Source organism: Rhea americana, unplaced genomic scaffold, assembly GCF_003343005.1.
Source record: "Rhea americana isolate MKP2758 unplaced genomic scaffold, rheAme1 scaffold_86, whole genome shotgun sequence".
NCBI classification, from domain to species: Eukaryota; Metazoa; Chordata; class Aves; order Rheiformes; family Rheidae; genus Rhea; species Rhea americana.
The window spans coordinates 703,252-721,562 of NW_028187044.1; the positions used below are offsets into that span (position 1 = coordinate 703,252).

Sequence of the window (18,311 nt, forward strand, 5' to 3'; positions counted from 1 at the left end):
TTTGTGTACATAGCTTGAAAGGCAATTCTGAATCTTTTTAATGAGAGATGCTGTGTAAATGTAAGAAAATTGCTGTTAGAGACAAATGCCACATTTCATTTTTTAACCAAGTATTAAAATGTATTACAAATTTGCATTTCATTCTAGCCTAACTCATTATACTTGCAGCTGTTTGCATTGCTGCAGGAGGGAAAAAAAAAGGACTTTAGACCTCAGCCCCTGATATGCTGCCTCTGTGCCAATTAAAGCTTCTTTACAACAGTGTGATTATGAAAACCATATACAAGGTTAAAAGCTCTGAATGTTTTTGAAACACTTTCTATTTGCATATGAGTTTTGCTGGATCCTAAACTACATGTTAAGTTGATGAATCCTTATTTCAAAAGACAGTCTTCAAGAAATGAATTTGAAGTGTTGGACGTTTGCCCCAATTTCTTTAAACATTTGTTTGGTAAGACTGCTCTTTCATATATTTAACAAGCCGCAGAACAGGTATGCAACATGATACTCGGAATGGAGAAGGCCAACCCAGAAATGCAGGTTTTCTAGAACTCACTTCATTGAAGAAATGGCTCTTTTTTTTTCACCCTCTCTCTGTTCACCAGGATATACACAACTGAGGATGAAAGGCCGCATCTCTGCCTTGTGTAAGTCAGGCACCGCGATTATGAACTCTACARTCTTTGGCGTTAGAACCACTAGAAGGTCTGTGCTGCAGTGAGSCACAGATACGACCTTAGACTGTTCTCATTGTTCCTATTTTTGAAAGCATTCCCAGAAAGTTTCTAAAAAGCAGAAAACATAAGAACTTGTAMAGGTTTGCAGCAACTGTGCTTAAAGGACTCCGGTAAATACCAGAAGATKAAATAGCTTATTTAGAATTTTCAACCCTCTTAAAAATACCCTAAATGAATGATGCTAGCATGCAGCAGTGTAGTAAATTTGGAAGAGAGTAAGTCCAGCTGACATGCAACAGAGAACAGATCAGCTACAGGGATTGGGGACTTAAGCTAAGCCCCTGGCTGAGCACTAGGCCTCTGCAAAGCGTGAACGACTGGACTGAGGTAATGCCACCTTTTAGCTATGTAGTCACCCTTAGCTGGGGAAGTGGCTCCAAGTGCATTTGCTCCAAGCATCCGGCATGGGGATACCACCCAATAAAGAACATAAATATAAATGAATTACAAAGTGTGTGAGGTGTTTGGGTCCGCTCTTCTATCAAGTATAAGCAGTTTGAAAGTCTCATAAAAAGGCTGGGTTCCTTCCAGTGTGAAGTGAGTGTTCTTTCAACATAGAACATGTGCAAAGTCACCTGCCTTGGCAAGCCCCAGACTGAGGAAGAACACAAGAAGAGCTATGGATTTATATTAAAATCTAGGTGCCTGCCTGTCATTTGATTTATTGCAGGGAATTGGTGCTTTTTGTTTGCATCGAGAGTAAAAGTATTCTGAAGTATCATTTGTTTTTTCTTCCCACATCCAAATGCATTACAACACCAATTCGTTCATCTGCTTGTTTTGTGATTCTGTAAAGTAAAAAAATAAAATAAAAAAATTAGATTTTGTCAGGACTCTGAGCTTCTACTGCTCAGAGCTTGTAACTGTGTTCACTTGAGTCTATTTCTCTTGGAATTGATTCCACCATTTTGCTAGAGATGCAAATTTAGATAATAATGTATCCTTTAAGCAGGATTACTTAAACTTCTATTTGAACAGAACTCCTCCGGAGTCATCTCCARTCTCGTCCACTGTTTTTCCCAAGTATTTTGACAGCAATGAAGCAGATTTCTTGCTTGGTTTTCTAGCATCTTAGACTTGGATCACTGTTTCTAAACCTCACTTTTTCTTCAGCAGCATTTCCTTTTACTTTCTTACCAAAAGTTCAGTTTCTGCCTCTTTGCAGGTTCTTAGTCAACTTGCACTCYGATTTATTTTTTTCACTAGCACCAATATATTGGTAATCACAGTTTCCTTGCTATAATTCTTTAGTCRAGTTTTAATGCTGCTTCTTTGGGGTTTAAGGGAGATGAAGATCTATTTCACTTAATGCATGAAATTTAGGACTTTTTAGAATTATTTACACCTTGTCCAAGAGATTATGTATCTCCAAGAGATATATAACAAATATGCTGCACAAAACTATGGCAAATGGTTCATGTCCTCATCCACAAAAGAAAATAGAGAAAATAGGTGGTGATTCTCTGCTGTGCCCGTTAAGATTGCAGATGCCCTTCTCTACCTGCTACACTGTGCAAGAGGCAAGAGGAGGTGGTGTAGCCCTGCTTCTGCCAGTCTTCATCAGTCTTGATCATGCTCTTGGTTACTAGCTCCCTTTTTCACCTCCAGAGCAGGTTTCCTTTAATGCTCATAACTTGACAAATACTTTGCAGAACAACAATTAAAAAAAAAAAAAAAAAAAAAAAACACCAGCTGAAAACTTTTTCCTTAGTGATTCTGAGGGTTCTCATGGTTGTTTAAACTGGCCTCTTTCCCCTTTGTGGATTTTATTATTATCTCCCAGGGTGCTAAGTGAATCTAACTCCCCATCACTTTCTCCCTGAAGTGACTAATACACTTTCCATGCTGTAGAATCTAATTTAATTTTCTTTTTCGCTTGGCTCAAATAACTTGTAATCGCTGGCTCCAGGTTTCTGATATACTTAAGAGGAAAAAAGTATTCTTTTTGTGTCATCTTGTCTTTTGTTGGGTTTAGTGGTAGAAACATTGTTCCTGGCAACTGGGGTAGAAATACAATTAAACSTTGAGCACCAGACAGAGACACTTAAATCTTTTAGAGGAGTACCATGTGGTTTTGCCTAAGTTGCAGTGYGACTTGTCAGCTAAGATCAAAAACAAAATTTCCATTTCTGTATTACCATGTGACTACTTGGAGGATCTGCCAAACAAACTTGAGTTTATTGGCCTCTCTCTAGAGTGTTGCCAACAAAACGTACGACATCGGGAAGTAGCTGTAAGGAGGTTAACTAYGCCATCTCGGAGCTTCTTTGTGCAAGGTCAGCCCATCCAGAAAAATCACTTGGGGCAGCCTCTGTGAATGTAATTTAAAGCTGCCCCCCTGCCCATTCTCAGCTGTTTTTGAGTTGCATCCCCGTTTCACCTCTCTTTCAATGCAACGTCAGTATATATTTTGTTTTTTGTTTTTTGTTTTTTGTTTTTTTTTTTTTTGAGGGGTGGTGTGGGGGTGGTGGGAATTGTTGAAGAGGAAGAGCTAAGAAAGCTGGGAAAGGCCATGCTTAATTTTACACAACTACAGGATTACAGCGTCTAGCTATTCTGCACTGTTTGTGTAGCATTTTTTACCTGTTGATCTAAGTAATTTTAGAAAGGCAGACAGCAGTGTAGTGACTCATTCAAAATTGTACAGTAGGTGAGTGGTAGAGCCAGATTTCTTGCCTCCTGGCCCAAGCTGCCTTCTCAGATTCTTTTAGATTAACTAGCAGATGTGAAAGTTTATTCCTGAGGAGCTGAGTAATTGTATACAACAATTGATTTCCTCAAAACTACAAACAGTTGTAAATTTTCAAACTGTTTTATTTTTAAATGCCGTTGTTATTTGTTAATTCATTTAGCCACATGTATTGATTTTTCTTTGTAACTACTCAAACAAGCACAAATACTCACCCAGAAGGACATTAAATCATAAAAACACAAATAACACAGGTAAGTTTCCAGTGGTGTTTTCAAGCTACCCAGACTGTCTTCCAAAAGTGTTTCCTCACTTAGTCTCCATGGGGCTGAGCACTCTGCAGGGCTCAGCCCACATGCAAATTGGGTTGTAGAACTAGTAGGATGGTTTCTGTTGGGATCAAGATGGGAAGTAGTTGTATATGGTTTGCCTTGGAGCGGTGACTCATACTTAAATAAACTCCTCTTAGAAATCTGAAGATGTCTCCCTGCAGTGATGGTTTTTGAGAAGCTCAGAGGCAAGGGGTGTGGAACCTACAGTTAACCTAAAACACAGACACAACTGTGTTTAAATCTATCAAAATATATGAATAAGGTGGTATATCCAAATAAATTCAATTATAGTGGTTGTTCAAGTACTCAGTATAGTCACACCCTCGATGTAAACTGTAATTCTCATTTTCATTACAACTAGCATTACAGCTGTTACAGTAATTGGCAAGTAGTGTATTTGAAAATGGAATCAAAGAAATGTTCAGTTAGGGGGAAAAAAACAGAAACCTTTGCAGGCTGTGCCGAAGCAGGAGTGGGTGTTGGATATTCAATCCCGTTTACTAGTCAGCATCAGTGGGCAGTGTGTGGCTGTTTTTCCTCTGCAGGGATGAGGAAAAATGTAGTAAGCCATCCCTCCAGCCCACATCCACCTTAACCATGGATGTAGTGAAACGCAGAGTTTATCCCTAATTGTCCTTTACAGTTCATTTCACATTCATGGTCTTATAACACATTCGGTCCCTCAATTTAGTATCATGAACAAACACAAGAAAGGACAGAAATAGCTTCCTTGCACTAACAATCCAGTCTTTACATAGCTCAGAATGATTTATTCAGGTCASAAATCAAAGGCAGTTTAATTTTTTGCAGCTGGCAGAGTAGCTATTAAAGTTAAAAACCTTCAGAGGCACCTTAAAAATCATACCTCTGTCTGAATAGTTTACCTACAATGGTTACGAGTGACAGCTAGATCACTATAACTGGAAGAATTAAGAATGTAAGATCTTATTATTTCAGCTGTGTTTATGCATTTGGCAACATGTTGCATATTGCCACTTTCATAGTTTTGCCTTCAGAATCGCTTGAGCAGTGATTTTTACCCTGTTTATATAGATCTTTCACAACAAGGGAAAAATGTAAGGGGGGGGATTTCAAGATCTGTTATTTTATCAACAGAAATGGGCCATAAGGAGCAACAGTAGATGTACTGAAGTTCATTTTTAAAAGAGAATAATCTTGTATCATCTTTCATTTTGATTTTGCTGAGGTCTGGTGGAAATGTGGGTAAGAATAAATGGGAATCAGGAAATAAATTTGTATTTAAAGGAGTTCTTATTGGGTCTTTTTTTGTTAGACAGCAACATAATTATGAAAAAGAATTGTGCTGTGACATAAATTTTACTGTGTCTTCTCCATGAAAGTTTATGCTATTGCACAATAGCATGTTTTTTTTCTTTAACAATGTGGGTTTTTTTAAGTTTACTTTGTATTTTCTTTCTACAATATTTATCATGTAATACCATGTAATACCTTCCATAATACATGCTTATGGTAAGGATAACATGGATGATAAAGATGATGTCAGGTAATAAAAATGCAAACTCAAAGAGTTCATAGTTACAGAAGGGAATGGATTGCATAAAAATAAGAATTAGCTTTAGTGCAGGTCATTGTCAAGTGGCATAAAATCATACTTTTCGTATCTATGTGGAAAAGTGGGTTAGCTTCTTGTATGTATGAGATGCTGCCCAGGAGCCACTAAGAACATTGATTCTTCTTTCATGTTGATGAAAGCAGTGTTTGACTGAAATCACTAAAGGCCTAAGAAGGTGGTGAACATCCTCTGAGATGTAGTTTGTGATCTCAGCCATGCAGCAGGTTTTTATTTAAAGGGCTTAGTGTTTCCTATCATTATGGACAGGGAAGTCAGTAATACTGGCAGATGCCAGTATTTTGACAGGGAGGGGATAGCGGGGATAATGAGAATCAATGTTTCCTTCTGTGTTAAAAGCAGTGAATGAATGTGTTACTTGTAATGACTAATTTTAATTTAAAAATATKGTAGAGTACTTGGTACCCCTTTTGATATCAATCTAATTAATAAGTTCATTAATATATCTTGCTTTTTATGTATTAATTCATTTTCCTCCCTGTGCCACAGTATTCAAAAGCAGATAGGCATCCTGGGCCTAGGCTGGACAAAGTGATGGAGTCTAGTTTTTCAGGCCCTCCATCCTTCCCCGAGGCCTTGTCTCCTGACAGAGGAATCCAGCCCATCAAGCAACACAGGTAAGAGGATGGTGCTCTGATGAGAAATGCAGCAGGCTGACTAGAAATGTCATTGGTTTGGTGGTACATATGCAAGATTATCATGCATTGAGGTTGGGAGATATTCACGACTATATGGTACTAATAGAGCATCAGCCTATTCATTAAGCAGATGTCCAAGCATTTTCTTAGCTGCAGACATAAAAAACATTAACAGTGATCGCTGACTKGTATCTACATTTTGTAAAAGTCCTAGAGGAAGCATTAAAAAACACCATCAAAACTGTAGACACAGACCAGTGAATGAAACAACTGCAGTTTGAAAAACTATTAAAAGCAAAATTTTGCTTAGTGACGTCAATGACTTCTATCTCCTCAGACTGACAGGGTTGCAAACTTCCAGCCTTTCTCACTGCTTCTTTTCTAGCATTCATTTCCAGTGCTATCTGATAGCACTGGAAATGAATGATGACCTACTCACGAAAACATCATGACCTTTGAAAACTAGTTTTTAAAAAGTTTAGATGTAAGATGTTTCCAAGAGCCAAAAAAAGAAGAGGAGAATCACCCATCATTGGATGGYATTTGGATTAGAATTCTGTTTATACCCCTTTCATATGAAGAAGAGCATAGATGCTTCATTAAGGTAACAGAAACCAAACTCGTATCTCATATAAACAGTGTTGCTGCTGGAATAATAGTGAAAACATCTGGTCCAACGCAGACTGAGAGAGAAAAAAGGCTGAAAAAAGTAAGGTCAGAATTGTAGTCAGATAGTCTAGAGGGAAAGATGTACTAATTAGAATCAAGGACTGTCTTTTAAGGTTACTAAAAACATGTCTAGGATCGCATGGTATTCTGATCTGACTTCACACCAGTATTTGGTGTGAACTGTAAAATGGAGGACACTTTCATTGCAGTCAGCTACATACTCTTTTTTTCTGAATGAGTGATTTGCTTAACCTGCTAAGTGTGTTGTATGAGCCAGGAAGGGGTATTTGCATCCTATTTACATTTACCTTACTTAAGCCTTTAATTTGGCATGAAAAAATAATGCCAACTAATGTGTCAGATCCACCTCTTAGGGCCCTCATTCCACAAACTTTTCAATACATGCTTAATTACTTTGCTGAATGTAGATGAACTATGGGACTGTTGCCTAGAATGCTTTCTGCTTGAAGTTTTGAAGGGATTTTTTTTCCCTCAATTCAGTCAAAGGGGGAAATTAAAAAAAGCACAGTGACATTCATTTAACTTTAAAATATGATTGCAATATTCTTAGTTTAGATTGATTTAGGTGATACACCAAGACATTTTCTAAGCTTAAAATATGGAAAGAAATTAAAGACTGAAAATATTTCTTCTGTTTATAAAGGTCACCTAAAATAAAAGCTGAATGATTCTAGACTCCTTATTTTCCATGGGGAAATTACTGAAAAAGTCATACTGAATTTACAGTGCACTAATGCAGAATTCCGAAGTGCTCATTTAAATGCCTTTGCACACCAAAATCTGTGTCAGGAAAAAAAAGAAATCAGTCTTTTTATTTGGGCAGGAAATGGGCTGTATCAAGACTCTTGCTTCAGAACTGTTTTGCTCTATGATGTGGAATCACTGGCTTGATTATAAAGAACTCCTTTTGTAGTCATATAACTTAAATTTACTATACCAGGCCTTTGTTTTATAAAATATGCAATAGACTTCAGCATGACAGTGACTTACAAGGCTTTTATTTATGCACCATATGGCAACTTCCTAAGTACTCTGTGTCTATTTTTTCCTAAATACTATTCAAAATAAATGTGGGGGATTTTACCTGAAGATTTTGAGAGGTTTTTCTTTCTGATCTCCATTTATCTATAATTAGCTCTTGTTTGTCTATCTCTCATATGACTAAATGAGGAAACCCCTTTTCTTCATTAGTCCTAAACATTCCTCCTTTTCATTTAGTTGAAGTCCTTTGTCCAAACTAAGCAGCAACATAGGCCTAAAGTTTTACTCAGTTAACCACTCAGTGACAGATGCTGGCTGGAATGCTCAGGTATGCTTGAGAAAGCAACTTAAAGAAAAAGAGAGGAAATGTGGTTAATACTYCTTACAATGTCTTCAGAACCTGACATGAGCCTGGAAAAAACAGAGTAGCTCTGCAGATAATGTTTTACTTTACTGTTATACTATATTACTGTTTTATTTCTGCTCACCATTGACATTGTATGTTCCACAGTTAGAACTGTTTTCCTTACTGGTATTTTCAAGGATGCTAGTGGAAGGATGTTTATTTCCTAGAATCAGTAGCTGTCTGTTTCCAGTATATAAAACCAGTATAACTTTGGCCTAGCAATAAGACTATCAAAGTGGGAAATCGTTTTGCTTTCCATGTGAGAATTGCTTTTCTAGTGGTGTATACAAAAGAAATTTGACTGACGGAGATTCACGCAGACTACTAGATAACCATTTTCTGTCTCTACAAACCTCACCTGCATGCAAAGAGTACTATAGAGATGMAAGATTTGAATCTTACCCCTACAATATTTCACCTGTATTATGCACTTTTTTTTACTGTATAAGAAATTGTATCATGTGCTTGTATATCTAAAACTGTTCTTAACTACTGTCAAAGCTGGAAAGTAAGAAGTATATTTCCTGTAAAGTATAAAATACACTCAAAAATGCACCTCAGACAGGCTGTTGGATTTTTTAAGAAAATCTCTAGTGTTTTCACTTATAACAGATAGAAACAAAATATGATTTTGTTAATTATGGGACTGATTTGTGATCCCTTCAGGTAGCAGTTTTCTTGGTAATTAGTCATTCTGATTTTCATTCATTGATTCATTCATCATTGATCTTAGAGGGATTCATTTCAGAAAATACCATGATGAAAGCCAAATGCAGAGGCTTTCAGCCTGAAGCAGTTGTATTATCTTACAAAAATGTCAAAATAGGATAAGCTTACTTTAAACTTGAAAATGATCCGTGGTTGCATTTTTAATGAATTTTCAACTCCATAAAAATACAATAAAACAATTTTTTCTGCTCATTATAATTGATTCAGTTTAAATTAAAGAGTAAACAAAAGTAATTCTGTAAATAAGGTTATTGATTTTAAAAAGGAAAAATGATGATAAACTAAAGCAGCTAAGGATGTGAAAGCAGAGGAAGCCTGAAAGTCATCAGGGCAAATTATATAAAGAAAAGGGCATGGTTTTCTGGAGAAGTTTACTAAAAAGAATGGCTAAATGGAATGAGGTGTAAGGGAAGCAAAAAAAGACATATCACAGAGGTCCATTTCCAGAAATCACTGTGATTTAAGGTTTAAAAGTGATGCTGAAAACAAATAGTCAAATGTTCTTCAGCTATATAAACAGGAAGAAGCAAAACTGCTGCTATGACAGAAATAATATATGAAGCAGGAAGGGCAATTCTAAATGAATGTATCTCATTTTTTCAGTTAGGATGATGATTTGGGGACAAAAGTAGAATTGGTAATAGAATATATGGAAACAGACATTATTACAGTCAAGGTGAAACTAAAATGCAGAGATTAATGTGCTCAAGTCAAGAGGGACTGGTTAATCTCCATCAAAGAARTCTAGCAGGAACTGGGTCATGGACCCTTAAGTCTAGAAGCAAAATCCATCAAAATAGGAGCTGTACCACTGAAATAGAGTAGTAATTGTACCTATATTTCAGAAGAGGAAATATTGATATTAGCAGCTGACGACCTATTAAGTTGAATTAGATACTACTCAAAACCTTAGGACAAATACTGTGCGGAAGATGATCCTCTGGGTTGAGATAAAAAAAGATAAAATATATCATGAGGTCTGCCAGCAGCACTTCCTGCAACACTACATTGAAGGCTTTCTTTGGTAGAAGTGAGATAGATGTGACGATCTTGGTCAATATTTGATTCCTTGTCATATGTGTAATTACGTGTTAAATGGGAGAGAGTAGGCAGAGGCAGAAAAACTAYAGTGGATGTATAGAAGGTGGTTAGAAGGGACATAGTAAGACGTTACATTGAGAAGGTAAGCACTGGGCTGAGGATACTCACTAATGGATTCTCTGAGATTTAAGTCTTGGGACAAATCTTGTTTCCATTCATGACTTTGGCACAAAAAGTAGGAACATGCTGAAGAAATTAGTTAAGATACAGTGTCAGTACAGATCAGAATCTAGATTATAATAGAGAATAAACTGAATAACCTTAAGGAGTAGAGTAACAGAGATGGATTGAAGCTCAGCAGTACAAAACACAAGGTCATGCATTTTGGAACTAATAAAATTCTCTGTTCTAAGCTGAGAAACAAACAAGGAAGAAAAGGCTCAGGATGTACTGCTTGGTCAAAAGAAACCAAGTCTCAAGGTGATGCAAAAGGTAAATAAGATAAGAAGAAGTATTAATCAAGAGTTCTCCATTAGAAAGTCAGAAACATTAAAACCAGTTCATGAGACACTGGTGTAACTTAATTTGAATATAACACGAGAATACACTAGTATTATCTCATCTGGTTAAAATGGGCTCAATTTGCCTTCATGAGATAATACAATAATATGAGGAATGAATAGTCTGTGTTCCATGGAGAGGATTAGAGAGCCTGTCTTGTTTAGTGTAATAAAACRAAGACTGAAAAGAGTATGACTGCTGCTTATAAATACATCAGAGAGAAGCATGAGAAGAAGATCTATTTAAAATGAAGGAATATGATGGCACAAGGACAAATAGACGTATACTGACCATAAATAAATTTAAACTGGAAATTAGGAGAACGCTGAAGTGTCTAGAGTATTGGCTGAAGTTAGAGCCTGCAACTTTGTAGTTCTAGGATAGGGAATTTAAGACTGATCAGTGCATTAAGGGGAGTGTAAGATGAGGTTATGTTAGATGATTGAACTCAGTGTCGTTAAGATACCTTTGACTGCTCTGTTTTCTGTTCCTATTACGTATACCTAACCAGTGAAACTTGTATGATGACTTTATTTTGATGATATATTTAGTCCTGAGGCACTAGTGCAGAGCTGCAGAGTCCCTGATTAGCCTCAGGATGTGCTATTTCTGAATACATGAAGATGTAATGGAAACAAGAATGCTTCCGTTTCAGAAATCAAAATATAGAATTGTAGATACGTGCTGGGTGCTGGGAAGCTGCTCTGGTATTTGCAAGTGGAGAATAGAGTTATGAAGACAGCAGGCTGCCATCCTAGTCCATCACCTAGACTGAGAATTTGACCAGTTGTAACAGTTCATGAACATGGCCTAGGAAACATACCTCATCATACAGCAATAGATCATATGTTTTCCTCAAATAATCTTTGGTCTCAGTGCATGTTTAGCTGTTACAAAGACAAAGGAAGAAGTAATATCTAAATGCCTGAAATGTAGGACACTACAAAAAACAAGAAGGAAGCACTGTTAAGTTCTCAGTTTTCTTGTACTACAGTTTTTTGGCATAATAATCTATGTATAATCATAGTGTTTTTTCAATCACATATAGCTTTGCTGAAGTCCCAAGGATGCTGTTAACTTTCTGCTTTGGGGGAGCTTTCTATAATACAGACTCTTGTAGAGACTGATGCATTGTGTGTCATCTCGTATTCATAAACACTGACAAAAGGCCTTCAAGGTACAGTGTTACACTGTCACATAGTATTTATGGAGATGCACTTGTGTTCAGAGATACAACAGATCCTTTATTATTAAATCTGAAAATTGCTTGCAAGTCTGAGTAGTTGATTTGTATATGTCTTAGAAGTAGCTTGTCTAATATACCCAGCCTAAAAATGTGGCTCCTAGAGAATATCAGAAAACGCTGCCTATCTGGCAGCTTGCTCTGTCATTGAGGCATGTGTTTACAGTTACTGTCTTGTAGGAGCAAAGATCATGGCTTTGAGCCTTAGATGTGCACATCTTGTTACTAGTAGATAATATAGTATATAATGTAGTACATCTCTCTGTATAGTTTWTATAGGAGTAGAGCCAGAGTATTTCCAATCAAGTTTAGAACTTCTCTTCCTAAGCTTTGCATCCTTCTATTCCTGAATTATAATTCTGTATCTTAGCTTGGCAGTTTTTTWAAAAAATGAGCAAAACTGCAAGCTTATGGATGAAGGCAGCCTTGCACTAATAGAGAGATGCTTGCATTGAATGCAGAATGCACACAGCTTGAGCTGGTAAAAATGACAGAAGAGAGCAACTTGCCAATAGCCAATTGTTTATAGCATCTTTCTCYTGGATATCTGATTCAGAGCATGATGGCATGGGACATGAGTGGAATGCAGAAAAACTGTGGAGGCAGGGACACAGAAAGCGTACCAAGGGCAACAAGGAGGAAGGTGGATTGGAAAGCAGAGAGGCATAACAGTGCTGCCATCAGAAAGGAAACTGTAATTGAAGAGGCAGGAAAAGGACGAAAAGAATTAATAAAATACAGGTATACACACAAYCGTGGTTATAAGCACTATTTCTTTAGCTCCCTTATGTTCATTCAACAACAAAGAGAAGGGAAGGAGTCAGGTTCTTGCAGTTTTGTAGAAGAGAAAATTATAATTGCCCAGGAATTTCATCACATATAAAGCCTATTTTTGTTCTTTTATGTTTTTAATGCACATAGTAGTCTCACCTCACTCTCCAAAGAAGAATTTCTACAGAAACTTTCTCTGGTATATAGGATTATAAACAGAAGTATGTAAATGTTTACATGACACTGAATGAAGCAATCCCAGGGCCACATTTTTCTTCAATTTTTGTAAAACATTTTGTGATCCATTTTGCCTGTTGTGATGGTTTTCCTCGTATCTGAAATCAGTTGCTTGCTGTAAGAGTAGGACATTTGGCATTCTAATGCTTTCCAAGGAACCTCTATAGCCAGATTAATTTTGCTGCTTCTGACTCAGTGTAACAGATAAATGTTAGCTGTTTGAAAAGATATACAATTGTATACAAATGCTTGAATTATGTGTTACATGCTTAGCTGCCTGATGCAATAAATTACCTTTGATCCCACTGAAAGTGTTAACAAGAGGAACACAATTTAAGTGTTAATGCTTTTCATATTTCTGTTAACAAAGGTACTTCTGAAGGAGTTCATCCGTAATGAGATGTATAATCAGTTAYGTTTGGTAGCAAGCTAAAAAGAGGTACAGCATGATTCCCAGAGTTACTCTAATTGAGTGATGCATTCAACTGCACTGGAAGTTGTGCATGTGCCTTGAGAAGAGAATATGCCACCTGCTGAGAAAGACTTTGTTTTTACTTAGCTATTCAGCCTAGAGAAAATGTTCATGCAAAACTGTTTGCAAGAATAAATTGGAAGTTCTTCACTGACATTAGAGATAGTATAAATATTTCTTTCAAACTATTTTTCATTTATTCATGAGAACTCCACTACGTTTCTCCAAAGTTCATGAGTTATTTGTGAAGCAGTTCAAACATATTCTGATTTTTGTTATTCAGGTCAGTCAGTTACATTTTAAACGTATACCTGCTATAGCTTGCCTTACTGGCCTGTCTTAGTGAACGCTTCGTTTACATGGGCTTGTTTCTTTTACCCAGTGAGACTGGAGTGCATGGGTAGGAAACCATAATGAAAGCTGAAGAAGGATTGCCTAAAATCTGAAAGGCACTGTTTGCCTCAGAGAGAAGAGCACTTCAAGAGAGAAACAGAGTAGGCACACCTGAGAGGGCCTGTATTTACACTTCTGGAGGAAGACTATGTGCAGATATTCATAGCACAGTTTGACAATTTTGTGGAAATGGAAAAATTTATTGTGCTGGAGTAGCTTTTTCACATTTCAGCAGATTCTTCAGCAAATTTTTTTTTCTTTTTTTTTTTGCTGCTTCAAGAAAGGAACTACAGTATACTTGCTGTAAAAATCTGTTACAATTTTCCTGGCATTTGTTACTGAATTTGCCTTGTCTGTGCCCACCTTTAATTTTTGTTCATTTTGTACCTACTTTTTATTATCAGAAATGTTAGAAATATAAGAATGCCACATTAGCAACAATTCAGTCATTTAATCTCTGCCAGCGCTGGAGTTAGTGTGATTGCAGAATAATGTTGGCACACCCCAGCTCGCTGAGTCTAAYCAACTTCTGCATCATTAGCAGTAAAGACGTAGCAACATGAGTTTCAGTGCAAGTTGAGGAAGCGCAGCCGGGGCATTTATATGAGTCTTTACTGCTGTTTATAGCAGTTAGCTCAGGTATGCCTGCATGCTTTGCAATTACAAGTGCAGAACTTAATGAATTTGCATGTTAACGTTTTTAGAAGGAAGACCACAGGCACTCATCCAACAGGGGAGAAACACAGGAGCATCAAACCAACCACAACTGAACAMCACCTTTCTATTTTCAAATATTTTTAGTCAGTCTGAGGTGTGTTAAGTATAATCAGCTTGTTGACTTTCCTTGTATGCTGATGGATCTTCTGCAGCCAATAAAAAGCTAAAATTCATTATTCATCATGAATTTATTCATTCAGCTACATCTTTTAAGATCTCCTGCTGTAATAACCCACAGAATCTCCTGAGCCAAGATTCCTGACTGTTTTGAGATGTGGTAATTTTATTACACAGGATACGGGCTGTAACTCACAATTTGAACTCAGTCTTMAGAATTAAAAGGCTAGTACTCGAGTTCAACTTAAAAAAAAAAAAAAAAAATCCTGCAGGCTTCTTAATAGCTAAGAAAAATCTATTTAAAGAGGTCATTGAAAATCCTTGAGGGAGCACTGTTGCTATGGGCTATTGATATTTGCAATTAAAAAGCACCAGGAAAGTAAAAGTGTGGAAGACTTCAGAATGGAGACCATAATGGAGCATTTGTAGTCTAAGCAGTAGAATTGAGACTGTTGAATTTCTTTCTTATGTTTTGACTTGGARAGAGCAGGTGGGTTTTAATGGAAATGGCATGCTCCAAGGGAGTTTGTCCACGATACTTAATCCAAACAAGAATTGCTCTGGGAGTAAGTGTGGCCCTAACTATAAATAAAGTTCCCAATAGATATAAAATGCAGATTGCTTTTAGGACAGGTCATGAGAAAAGAGAAACAAATTTACCATCAGTGTTTTGCACAGATGAATTGTATCAGAAAAAGAAATTATTCACATAACAAAAGAAAACTATTCTTAAAATGCAYCCACAAAGCCTATATTAAAACATCATTAAGGATGTGGCAGAATATTAAAAAAATACATGCATTTCTGAGCCTCAGAAGATGTCAAGAGAAATAGGAGTAGCTGGAAAGTGAAGKCATGTTCGCACTACTATGACCTGTTAAACCTAGAAATAGCTTACGGCTCACCTTGATTGTGTATTCCCTTACTTCTGCATTAGCAACCACTGAATTTATGGTTAATATAACAAAACTATGGGGATTCTGGAGACCTTTTAATTCTTGCACAAAATGGAAAAATCTATTCTCCTCCAAAAGCGCTATAAAAATGTTATTTAAAAAAGCAGTTTTGTAAAATAAGTCAAAAACTTAACCTTACGCTTGATTTTATCATATTAAAGTTTCTATTGTGTCACATAAAGAGACAATATAGTATTTATTAATGTATATAGAAKGAGAATTTCATCTATTCTGAAATTTGTCCAATGTGGAGAAAATATTTGTCGTAGGTTTCTTCAAGCTGAGAGTTCATCAGCTTCACAAAAATATTTTCTCCCAGTTTAATGTCATTATATCAACAAGCAGAACTGCCTAGACTGCTAGATTATATAATGGGTTCTAAATTTAAGATTTGCTTTTGAGCTCAGCTAGATATGATGGAGCTGTGCTATTTATATTGTCTGAGGAGTCAACYCTACATACTAGGATTATGTATGTACTGTGGAAAAAAAGAAGCATCCCTCATCAAATATAAGAAAACATTTAATTTACCAGTCACTTGTTTAATCCTACAAGGAAGCTGATCTATTAAATATGAAGTAAACAACAGCTAACTGTGAATTGTAGCATTATATTTCCATAGAGAATTTCTACTAACATCATAGACTGAAGAGCAAAGTTATAAAAACAAGCTATGCSTTATTAATTCTGAAGCTATTTTGCAGAAGGTTATGCTTTTGCATTGATAATTTTTCCTGTACTTCTGCTCTTTTTCCTAGAAGTCTGTCTTCATGCTGCAGCCCAGGACAAAAAGGTGGGATTCTACATAAAAATGCCTTTCGGAGGACTCCTCCCTTACCTCGGGGTAGGTTCAATGGAATTACAGGACCAGCATATCAACAGCTAGAAGAGTCAAGGATCACAGACCAGGACACAATACCTTGTCAACGGTAAGAAAGAAAATAACCAAAGTGAAGGAATGTGTTAGCGGCTGCAAAATAAAAGGTTATGTTAGTTACTATGCTTTGCCATTACAGTACTTGCAACATTTTTAGTGCAGGGCTTATAGTACTGAAAGCAGAAGAATGTTTTCAGCATATTAGCTCTTTGAAGGTAGTATGTTTTTATTTGGCTGGCTGCTTTTTCTAGCCTTCTTAGTGTGTAAAAGGAGTGATCAAAACAAACTTGAAGTGACTGGCCACATTACATTTTATAAACGATGCTTTCTTTAGCAATGTTATCTGCAGTTCTTGTGACTTCTGCATAGCATTGTTTCTTCCATCAGCACTGTTAATGAAAATTATTCAGAAGATCAACTTTTATGTTTTTAAAATAAACCTATGTAGATTGTCAGGTGTGTTTGCTGTGAATTGAAGACTGACCACTTGGTTTGTCTTTGAAAGCACAAAAAGAATCAGGTATTTTCCCTTTTTAATTGAGCTTAGTAGAATATTGGATGCAAGTTCTAGCTAAACCTAAGATCTGAATTTCAATTCTTCTGAGCACATAGAGGTATCTTCAAAGTCTTTTGCAATTGCTGAGCTATTCTGAATAATATTTACATATCCCCATAGATTTCCAAAGACTTTCCAGAATCTATATATATTCTGTGTAAAACTAGATATAGCTGGGATGGAATACAGTAACACAGGTTTCACTTAAACATGTGCAAGTCACGATTAAGTGTGGTGAAGTAAATTAAATTATACAGTGAGAAGACAGCTGTACTGTAAAGAACTATTGGAATTGGCTTTATGAAGTGTAGGATTGGGGTCACCTATGTGTGTAATTTTTTTTAGGGAGGAAAGGAGCCATTATCACTATTCACTCAGCCACAAGTGTTGACAGAGAAAAAGCGTCTTTGCATAGGTGTGTCCTTGCACGGACACAAACCCCTCCCTGCCCATACTTTCCAACCTGCAGTAGGATTTTGCAGCCCATGGTATTCTGTGAGAGGGTGAGCTGACTCACTGGATCTTACTAGCTGAATCTGCCTAAGAAAGTTGGTCACACTAATCAGGAAGGGCAGCTCAAGCATAGTGCTTACTTGGGAAGAGTAAAAGCAAAGCAGCAAATGGTTTGGATTTCTGGTGATTTTCTTTTTATAAAGTTCTATGTTCCTTCTTTCCTCCTTATTATTTATTTATTTGTAGGAAAAAACAGTCTATTATTTCTTCCAATAAATATTTTGCTTTTTGTTTGTATGATAATGTAGGTTTAACTCCTTAAGAATGTTATGAATCAGAATGCAAACTTTATTGTAACAAGCAGGCTAACACAGTTTTTCTCGTTAAATGTCAGTTTTGTGAAGTAGGCTTTTGAAGAGTGCTGCAGCTCCTTCTAGGTTTTGAGAAGTGAGAAAATATAGTAAAGCTGGGGTTTGGGCAGTTGTATTTACTCTTCTCTAGTAAATAAGTTTYTGGTATTACACATACATCTCATGTTGACCTATATTTTAAGTTTGCACTTCTGCAAAATGTTGAACTTTTGACCACAGTAGAAACCTTTCTGACCTCAATCCACTAAAGCACTTTAGTTGCATTTTGTATGTCTCTGTAGATTCTCACAATAGGATCTTTTCTCAGAAATAGTTCTCCAAATGCATCAAAAGGTACTGTTACGACATGAAATCACAGCAGTACATATATATCGCAAATATGATGCCAATTTCTTAAAACAGTACCCATAAAAGGGAATTACAAGAATGTCAGTGTTAGGCATGAAAATAAAAGCAATTCTTTTATTCTATTATGATGTTTCACTGATGATGAATTTTATGAAAATGAAGTCCTTAAAGAATGTAACACTCTTTGCAAGTTATTTTGTGTTGCAGTAATGAGGTAATTTAACCAAAAAACAAGTAGACATCTTTATCTCTGAACAAAAATATAAATAGTTCTTTAATTCTACTTAATGTGGAACTCTATACTTATAACCAGGAAGAGGTTTTCCCCAAACCTGTTTTTTACTATTTAAATAAGTGCAAGAGTTTCATAGTGTTGGTATTATC

At 36.4% G+C, this 18,311-nt stretch overlaps 1 protein-coding gene across 1 annotated transcript in view; it reads left to right on the plus strand.

The window, feature by feature from the left end:
- Positions 1–18,311, plus strand: part of NRG3 (neuregulin 3) — a gene marked incomplete at its 5' end in the record, with an annotated part of 396,892 nt that overhangs the window by 373,606 nt on the left and 4,975 nt on the right. The window contains 2 exons of the mRNA XM_085323677.1: positions 5,860–5,987; positions 16,081–16,251. Coding sequence (XP_085179803.1) covers positions 5,860–5,987; positions 16,081–16,251 — 299 coding nt within the window. The remainder of the gene's footprint in view (positions 1–5,859; positions 5,988–16,080; positions 16,252–18,311) is intronic.